The sequence below is a fragment of the Barbus barbus genome (assembly GCF_936440315.1).
Source record: "Barbus barbus genome assembly, chromosome: 50".
Lineage (NCBI taxonomy): Eukaryota > Metazoa > Chordata > Actinopteri > Cypriniformes > Cyprinidae > Barbus > Barbus barbus.
Genome location: NC_136728.1, coordinates 1786920 through 1797676, shown reverse-complemented (window position 1 = coordinate 1797676; position 10757 = coordinate 1786920). Strand labels below are relative to the sequence as shown.

The 10757-nt window shown below is 39.7% G+C and overlaps 1 protein-coding gene across 1 annotated transcript in view; it reads right to left on the bottom strand.

Annotated features, from left to right (window-relative positions):
* Nucleotides 1-9357, bottom strand: part of LOC306867936 (beta-2-syntrophin-like) — a 25809-nt gene extending 16452 nt beyond the window's left edge. The window contains exon 1 of the mRNA XM_079413889.1: nucleotides 8667-9357. Coding sequence (XP_079270015.1) covers nucleotides 8667-9165 — 499 coding nt within the window. The 5' untranslated portion in view covers nucleotides 9166-9357. The remainder of the gene's footprint in view (nucleotides 1-8666) is intronic.
* Nucleotides 9358-10757: the final 1400 nt, after the last annotated feature.

Sequence of the window (10757 nt, the reverse complement as noted above, 5' to 3'; positions counted from 1 at the left end):
CTCAACGGGATCATGTGTGATTGGTTATGTATAGACTAGGGCTGTCAAAAATTTTAATTTCAAATATGTGTTAAATATAAAATAAAAATCCCCATTTTAGATGTGCGTTAAGCAGGCTGCCTGATCAGTGGCGCACGAGATGCGAAGACCATGTCAGTGTTGTTGCATTATAATGCTTTTTTTTTCCTATCCAGTTGAACCCACTAGATGTGGCGCTGCTGCGTTGTTCATTAAAAATATTGCGGAAAAAGAGAACATCAATGCGGAGATGTCAAAACTGAAACCAAGCCGTGAACGCATATTTTGTGCATTTTCTAGAGAGATATCTATCACCGTTGCACTCGCGTCTCGAACAAAAGAGCTGCATGTTTAGAAAGTCATGCAAAATTAATGGAAGTTCAAATTTGAAAAAACTAATCTCGAAACTTTATGGCGGGATTTTTCCCCATCCCACTGCATCTCATGTTTTTAAACAAAATTTTAAAAACTGTGTGATTGGCTTTCGGCTCTTTGTATTAAACTATGCATACATATGATGCCGTTTTGTTTATAGTTAAGCAACTTAATAATTGGTTTATAAACATTATGCTCTTTTTTTCACAGATAGTCATGTTATTTTATTGCTTTGAATAACCGTGCATTGGTAATATTTTGCTCGATGCACCTTCTGGTGGCCCCAGGAGAGAAGCGTTTTTCACCCTAACTGAAATTATGCATTTTAAATTCGAATATAATAATATTTAAGTACAAAATTCGAATTTAGTTTTTCTGCCATTTTGACAGCCTTAATATAGACCCTAGAAGGGCGATTCTCAAACTACCGATATTTCACCCCAAGAAGTAAAGCATGGCATCTTACATCAGCTTACTCCGTGGAGACTGAACTTCTCATAAATGTTATGTCTATTCTGCAAGCTGCTAATTATTATGGCTGGATGAATTGCTTTCCATTTCACTCTCAGAAGAATTGTGGTCTGTACCAGCATCCTGTTCTCATCAGCTTCACTGTTTCTGGCTGATTTAATCACTCATTGCTGCTTCACACAACATCTTGAGAAGCTACACTCATCTGACACGCATCTGATAATAATCGTTCACCAGAAACTGAACTGATTGGTTTATATTCTGTGCAGTTCTCTAGTGGAATACTCTAGAATTTGCTGTACTGTTATTGTGCCACATCATGGGATCATTTCTGAGCCATTTAAAGATCTCATTAGATCCACCAGGACCATCAAACAGCTTCAGCTCTCATTTTAATTAGGCCGGTGCCACAGAGGATAACGTTTCATATCGTCATATCGCCAGCCTGTGAGATCACCGAGACATGATATTATCATGCATGGGTGGTGGGGGCAACAGAGAGACTCTCTGTACTTGTCATATGCTATTTCATAACTATTTGGTGATTTTAAACCGTGAGAGAGAGAGATACTGGAAGCACAAATAACCGAAATAATATACTTTCAAACATACTGAAAAACTAACATGTTAAATATAAAAATATTTAAAACCGCTAGTTCATATATTCGGATACAGCAGTCATACACCGCTATTAGGACCGTGCATCCTAATGTGACAAGTTTGCTGCATCGGCGCGGAAGTTATCAGTCTAAAAATAAAGTAGATTTATTTTAAAGACCAACAGTTTAACACTAAATATTGGACATAAACGAACACGTTAAAGATAAAAGTATTTTCAGGTAAGTTCATATTTTTGGAGTAAAGTGCGACGCTGAGGTGAAATAGCGGAGCAATTTGATAATATTAGCCCAATAATAATAGGCCGCCTAATAATAATTATAATAATAGTTTTATACATTAATAGGTGAATGAGCCTAATATCATCTTGACTATCGACAAAGACATCTGCTATCGTCGATATCTCTGACTATCGCCGATACACGATACTATCGCCACAACCCTAGGACCTATAAGTATTTTGTCCTGTATAATAGGATAAATTCCAGCGCCTCCCATCCAATAATTGCAATAGTTTTTGCGCTTTGTTACTTTTCAGCTTTTAAATTTTGTTAATTTTATTACCAAATCCAAACAATAAAGATGGATCGAGATATTTGATGTGGCGTGACAGGTCACTGAAGTTCAAGCGGCACATGAACCGATCATATTCCTCTTTACTACTAGTTACAGCACAAAATAAACATGAACATCAGAAAAATGTTTGAAAGAAACAGTTGGCACATAACTTGTGAGTGAAATATATCATGTCTCATGTAATCACTCAATCAGTCAGAGAAACATCATGAAATGTTACCTCAGGAATGCCATTCAATGACCATAGATTAGTCAATACTTGGGTAGAAAAAAAACTGTTCAGATCAACAACGTGTTAAATAAATGCACTATATTACATATTAATTTCTATTTTTAATTAACCTCTTAATGATGTCTTGATTGTTTAATGTGTTTAACCCTCTGGGGTCGGCTGTATCGCCAGCGAGACAAGCTCTTTTTTTTCTTAGTGCAAAAGACACTAAAAATACTCTGTTGATTTTGGTCACACAAATAAGTATTATACATCAATCGAAACTGTTAAGTGTCTACTTTTTTGTGTACACTCACGATTACAACAAAACTTTGTGGTTTTGGAAAAAAAAGAAAAACTGGGTGTGCTCTGTCTTCATCTCCGCGAACTGCTCTTTGAAACATGTCACTAAAATGAAGTGTAACTCAGCAAATACTCAACACAGAAACATGGGAGTTATCTCTATAGAAAGCTTGAAGTGTTTACTTTTAAATTAAGTCAGTCTTATTGAAAACAAACATTTTGTGATGAAGTAATCCGTATGAAACCACTACGATGTTCAGTCTTTCCCGTCTAACTCATTATTTCTAATGCGATCCCTCCTCCTCGCGGCTCGTCGCCCATCGCGGCTGCTGTTAGTTTCTGGAAGAAGACGCGCTGAGTAAAGGCTGGATTTCCCTCAAAATAAGAGAAAGAGTTCATCCAGAAGAGAAGATCGATCTGATGAGTAAGTATTGCTTCTTTTTTGCATTAGTTAGCGTGTTATTGTGACCTAAACCTGAACATGTTTAGTTGGGTTTTCCCCAAACGACAACATGATGAATGCTACGCATCTAAGAATGTTTAATGTTCACAAATAGATTTAATAGCGTGCTAAACAATAACAATTAGTTTCTCAGATATAAAATATCCTTTTTTTAAATGGTACAAAGTGCATCCTTTTGTAGTTCACAGCATACGTGAGTCTATGGCTGCAGAATCATAACAGCTGCTATAAAATCATGCATACTAGACTATATGACTGCAAAATCATAGTTGTTTTTCTCCCAAACTGTAATTCCAGACTACAGTGTTTGAATATGATGGGCAATTTCAAAAATTTCTTAAGGCGCGATGATGTTTTTTGCTCTATATAAAACAATAAAAGTAATATGAGAGTACATTGTAGCATGATGAATGTTACGAGTCCAAGTATGTTTACAACATGTTTATTATTAATAGCCTACTCTGTTTAAAAATAGATTTTAATAATGTACTAAACAATAATAATTAGTTTCTCGGATATAAAATGTATTTTTTTGTTTACGATAGTACAAAGCATGCATGAGTCTATAAAACATATACTCCTGATATTAAGCCTGGTCAGTGCCTGGATGGGAGACCTCTGGTGAAAACTAGGTTGCTGTTGGAAGAGGTGTTAGTGAGGCCAGCAGGGGGTGCTCACCCTGTGGTCTGTGTGGGTCCTAACGCCCCGGTGTAGTGACGGGGGACACTATACTGTCAAAAAGCACCGTCTTTCGGATGAGACGTTAAACTGAGGTCCTGACTCTCTGTGGTCATTAAAAATCCCATGGCACTTCTCGTAAAGAGTAGGGGTGTGACCCCGGTGTCCTGGCCAAATTCCCTCCACTGGCCCTTGTCTATCATGGCTTCCTAATAATCCCCATACACTTGATTGGCTCTATGACTCTCTCTCCTCTCCACCTGTAGCTGGTGTGTGGTGAGCGCACTGGCGCCGTTGTCATCCAAGTGGATGCTGCACACTGGTGGTGGTTGAGGAGAGACCCCCACATGATTGTAAAGCGATTTGGGTGTACAGCAATACACAATAAAGCGCTATATAAATGCATCATTCATTCATTCATTAACATGCTCACAAATGTTTTTTGTTTTTTTTTGGTGGTTTGTATTTTATTGAATCAGGTACCTGAACCACAGATGAATCCTGATGACTTTCTTCAAACTATTTTCTATTAAACAGTTGGTCCAAAATGGATAATTTGTTACAGTATCAGTACAATCCAATAGATGGTGCTGTAGCCTTTAGTGCGGTATATAACCCATGATTCACACGACGTGCGTCTGCGGCACGGCCACCGCGCTAAAGATAGGCGCTTAAGTCTATTTTTGATGGACGCCGCACAGCTCAAATACAACATAAAAAGTCAAAATATACACCGTGTGCAAAACTGGAAAAAATTGTAAACAGTTAAAAAATTAAAAAAAAAAAAAAAAAAAAAACTTGTATTGGTACGGTTTTTAAAATGCTTAAAATGCTCTGTAGGCTTTCCAGTAGGAGAACAAATGCCAGTATTATCCTCCTACTCACGAGCACTGTGTGAAAAAAACATGGAAATTATTTGCAAATTTATCTTGCAAAGATTATGCTTTCAACTGACGAATGAGAAAGACACGCGAGTTTGTATTGTGCATTTTCCAGCAACCACGCCGCTAGTTTTAGTTTCGCTTTTAATATTTAGGCTGGGAGTTTATAATAAATGTTTATAGTGAATGGCACTATAATTTGTGTTTATTTTTTAACTTATATTTTTGTTATTTTTTACATAGTTTTTGGACTATGGGGGACGCCATCATTTTATGTGCACAGTATATTCTGCGTCGATGATGTCAAATGGTTGCACTCGGTGAGCTACTGGCCCTTATTTCTATGGTCTTTGGCTTTTTACCACAACACAACTCAGAATACACAACTCAGAAAATAAAATACTGATACGATACCACATTGTGTGGCTTTTGGTTGTCATTTTCAGTCAAAGGGCAACAAGAGAAGGAATGTAAGACTGCTTTCCTAGCGATAAAAGGAGGAGAAAAGCATGGGAAGATGCCTGTGGACGAATAAAACTTCATAAAAACCCGTTTCTTTTTTCCCTCCACTTTAGTCCTGATAACTTTGATTCTCAGTAGACCACAGCTACTGAAAGAGCTTACAGACCAGAGACAAGAAACGCTAGATGCCATCTGTTAAGATGTAAACATGCCGACGCCAATCATGACTCGCGGCCGCTAGAGGAGTTCCTCAGCACTGATTTCCCTCAATATCCGGGGCGTTTACACTCCTTGTGGGGAAAACATCGATGGTACAGCATTCGGTTTAAACCTATACTTATATCCATCGCCACCTGTAAGCTCTTTCAGTAGCTGTGGTCATATCAGTATTTTATTTTCCGAGTTGTCTATTTCGAGATGTGTTTTGGTAAAAATAGCAAAAGGTAGCGCTAGTAGCTCACCGAGCGCAACCATTTTATGTCATCAGAACAATGGCGACCCCCATAGTTCAAAATATGTATAAAACAATGTGATTTTTTAAAATAACTTAAATCTTTGATGGGTTTTCTAGTAAGAGACATCATTTACATTATATTAAGCCATACAAGTCTTAAACCCAGGGATCCCTTTAACTAGAGGCTTAATAAAGAAAAAGTTATTTGAATCATGTTGTAGTTACATTTTTAAGTTGACTGAAAAAAATAAATAAAAAAAAAATCTAGATTTTGTTTTTTTTGGCCAAATCGCCCAGCCCTATCTTTGTGCAATATTAAAATTTATTTGATGATCTGAATCATTCAAGTGTGACGCATGCAAAAACATTTAAAACTGGAAGCAGGCAAAAACCTTTTCACGGCACTGTACATATTATGCTGTCCCTAACTTGATGTGGCCCTCAAGTCAAAAAGTTTGCCCATCCCTGGATTAAATGTGTAATCGAAGTCAAGTCAGGCGCTTGTGAATTGGAATTATTGTCAATACTCAGCCCTACGGTGGCCCAGTAGCACACAACACAATTAGAAAAGCAAACATAAGCTCACAACACAACGCTGCATTCACGCGTTATTGGTCACTCACACAACAACAAAACACTATTAATTCACCAATCAATCATAAATCTCATTGGCCACGGTCCGCTGTCACTCACGTGACGTGTAACAAGGCGGCAGACCTAAACGGAGTCAATAGGCGCGTCCGCAGAATGATCACCGTATGACATCAAAGTACCACGAGAGTGATAAGAGAGCAGTCGGATCCTATGCATTCAAATCACTCTTGCGGTACTTTGATGTCATACGGTGATCATTCTGCGCAGCGCTGCTTCAACGGGGCGTTAGCATCAACGCTTGACAGAGGGCGTGTCTGAAGCTTGGTGCTGACGCGCCGTCATAGTGATAACAGCCAATCACATACTTTTCTGGTGCTGCATGAACGGGATTGGCTAGCGTCTGCGCTAGGGTATTTGCATAAGGCGATCTGATTGGCTGACGCCTGCGTTGGCGCTTGAAACGTTTTCAACTTCTGCCGCGAGCAACGCCAGTGAAGCGACGCGAGGGACCCACAATTCAGTTCGGCAACGCTTGACGTCACTCCATTCAAAGTAAACGAGAGGCGTTGACGCCGACGCCCCGTGTGAATATTTTTATTTATTATTGTTAATATTCTCTTATGTTCAACAACTTAAAGCCTTAAAATTATTCACTTTAAGGGGTCTAAAATAAAGAAGAGAGACAATTTTTTGTTACTCCAGCACTTTATTATACTGATTGTCCTGTGGGTTTTTTTTTTTTTTTTTTTGTACTTGAGTGCAATACATTTTGGTTGAAAAAATTATAATCGTGTAAGAGAATCGTGATCTCAATTCCCATGGAGAAAAATCATGATTCACATTTTAGCAAGAATCGTGCAGCCCTACCGTACAGCCCTACTAAAAATAAACGTTTCCAGCAATCAATCAATCAATCAAGAAGAAAGAAAGGTGGGCGGTATTTGATTTTGTTAACTGGGAATTGATTAGATCATAGAAAGTGGGCCTTGCAAACAGTGTTGCCAGATTGGGCGGTTTTGAATTTGACTGTGTGGGTAAAAATTGGCTTGGGCGGGTGGACAAAATTTGGGCTGGTTTGTTGGTTTTGACAAAAGTTTGTCGGTTTTCAAACATATCAATTGTATAGGCTGACTGGTTAACAAACAAGCCCAAGTGTACATACTGCATCCAATCAGTCATCACGACGTTACTAAACACACGCACACACTGCAAAGACGACTGGTGCTGATGTTGGCGTCACGGCTGCACTTGTAGACAATCACTAGGGAGCAGCAGACAGACGTGATGATTCAGGAGTGACAGGTTTTTAGCGCGATAACGGGTCTGATGTTGAATATATAACTGTATAAATGATCATAATGCCTAAATATAAGTTACATGGTAAAGAGTGGGAGAGTTTCAACTCTCAAAAGCTGAATTACACCTGTTGAGGAAGAGAAGACACGAATATCTAATATCAATGCAGCTCTGAAATCACAGCAGTTAAATTATTTGATCAAAATATATTTATAGCTTATCCACAGGATCCTGTCTTTTATCTTTTAAAGGTCCAGATTGGTATGTCCTTGAAAGCTGCGGGACTTGTTAGTTTTGTGTGTGTGTGTGTGTGTGTGTGTGTGTGTGTGTGTTCACTGCTGTGTGTGTGTGTTCACTGCTGTGTGTGTGTGTGTGTGTGTTCACTGCTGTGTGTGTGTGTGTGTTCACTGCTGTGTGTGTGTTCACTGCTGTGTGTGTGTGTGTGTGTGTGTGTGTGTGTGCACGTTGGATGGGTTAAATGCAGAGCACGAATTCTGAGTATGGGTCACTATACTTCGCAGTATGTCACAAAAAAAAAAAAAAAAGATGCATGTGTTTTTTCAAGGGTATTGGTTAATTTCTTGATAGCCGTTTTGACAGCGTCTGCTTGGATATTTTAATTATATTTGGTAATTCTGTTTAATGTATTTGCCCAGATTTGATCCATGGGAAATTTATCCCCATGAAAAACAATGTTAATATATTTTGTTGTCATTATTGCGTTTTAAGGAGTTAAAAATGGCTTTTATCAACCTTGATTGACCTAGTCTAATCAGGTTATTTTGACAGTTAAAGTTTTGGGGGTTTTGTGAGCTTTTGTCCACCCAATCTGGCAACACTGCTTGCAAACTAAACTGGCTTGATAACCAAGAACAGCAATAAAGCATCTGTCTCTGTATCCCATTCACTTCTGACGAAACATTAATGAACATCTGCAATTAGAGTAAAATCATATTATCAGAAAAGCCCTAGATTCATGCACTATCAACTTATATCCAAACTTCCGTAGTGATCTTATAAACCCCAATTATTTAAAAAGTGCAAATGTCAAATGAACTTCTGTTTACTATATAAAAACTGACTAAACTCAACAAAACAATAACTAAAGTACATTACAAAACCTATTCAGTCTCGCTTTATAGTGCCAGACTAAAAGTTCTGACCTTTGTGTCATTATCAATGATAAAAACGCTGTTTAGTTTAAGTGAGAAGTTCAGCGCTCCGTGCGGGCCTGCAGAATCCCCGCGGCTCGAGTGATCGGCTTACCCTCCAGCGTCACCTCCTTCCCGGCCTTCTTCAGCGCCTGCACCGCCGCATCGTGCGTGGCATCGCGGAGGTCGCTGCCGTTGACGGACAGGATCGCGTCGCCGACCCGCAGGGCTCGACTCTGATCCGCTGCTAAACCGGGGAAGATCTTCGATATGAGGATGGGCATACGGTTCTCCTGTCCCCCTTTAATACTGATCCCCAGTCCGCCGGACTCCTGCTTGACTATCCGAACCATCCGAACCCCATCCGGGTCACAGTAACCACTGGACTCCGAGTCGGACCCATTGACCCGTTGACTGTCGTATTGCCCACGGCTCTGAAAAACATCTCGGTTCTGTTCGTCGTCGTTGGAAACGCCGTTTCTTAAGTGAGGGGGTTCGCCCTGCGGCGTCAGGGTGAGCGTGTCCCGCGTGAGCTCCGCGGTGACCCGGACCCAGCGGTCGCTCAGCAGCAGGTCCAGATGACCCTGTTTTTCCGCGCGGGTCCACACGGCCATGATCAAACTTTAGCTCATCATAAAGTTTAAACTCGCTCGACACACCCACTCACGCGCATTTCCCCAGAGGAAGGAACAGGAACAGATTGATGTCTGTTTAAAAGTTAAAACATGGCTGTATTTCTGCAGCAGCTTGAATCTGTGATCACTGCACGATAAAAACTATCAAATTAAAAACCTCCTCCTTAGATCGGACTCCGGAGATAACCGTGAGATTTATATGTACTTAATTATTCATGAGATGGGCGGGAATTAAAACTATTTCCTTCCCTCCCACAAACCCCCAACAAGCCACTCTGATTTCACTAAAGCTAACGAAGACGAGAGCATTGCGCTTTACTCTGGTCATTACTCTGGTACTCTGGTCTTTACTCTGGTCTTTACTCTGGTCTTTACTCTGGTCATTACTCTGTTCTTTACTCTGGTCTTTACTCTGGTCATTACTCTGGTCTTTACTCTGGTCATTACTCTGGTCTTTACTCTGGTCATTACTCTGGTCTTTACTCTGGTCATTACTCTGGTCTTTACTCTGGTCTTTACTCTGGTCATTACTCTGGTCTTTACTCTGGTCATTACTCTGGTCATTACTCTGGTCTTTACTCTGTTCATTACTCTGGTCTTTACTCTGGTACTCTGTTCATTACTCTGTTCTTTACTCTGTTCATTACTCTGTTCTTTACTCTGGTCATTACTCTGGTCTTTACTCTGTTCATTACTCTGGTCTTTACTCTGGTACTCTGTTCATTACTCTGTTCTTTACTCTGTTCATTACTCTGTTCATTACTCTGGTCTTTACTCTGGTCATTACTCTGGTCTTTACTCTGGTTATTACTCTGGTCTTTACTCTGGTCATTACTCTGGTCTTTACTCTGGTACTCTGGTCATTACTCTGGTCTTTACTCTGGTCTTTACTCTGGTACTCTGGTCTTTACTCTGTTCATTACTCTGGTCTTTACTCTGTTCATTACTCTGGTCTTTACTCTGGTCATTACTCTGGTCTTTACTCTGTTCATTACTCTGGTCTTTACTCTGGTCTTTACTCTGGTCATTACTCTGGTCATTACTCTGGTCTTTACTCTGTTCATTACTCTGGTCTTTACTCTGGTACTCTGGTCATTACTCTGGTCTTTACTCTGGTCTTTACTCTGGTCTTTACTCTGGTACTCTGGTCTTTACTCTGTTCTTTACTCTGGTCATTACTCTGGTCATTACTCTGGTCTTTACTCTGGTCTTTACTCTGGTACTCTGGTCATTACTCTGGTAAATCACTGTAACGGCCTTATTAACAGACTTTATTTGAGCATTTTACTTTTGGTGGGAAGAATTTTTATTTATTAATTCCCCGCCTCTCTCATTAATAATTAATTAGATACAAAGGACACCACACTGAATGATAGAGATGGATGGATGGATGGATGGATGGATGGATGGATGGATGGATGGATGGATGGATGGATGGATGGATGGATGGATGGATGGATGGATGGATGGATAGATAGATAGATAGATAGATAGATAGATAGATAGATAGATAGATAGATAGATAGATAGAAATAGCCAGATGATGGATGGATGGATGGATGGATGGATGG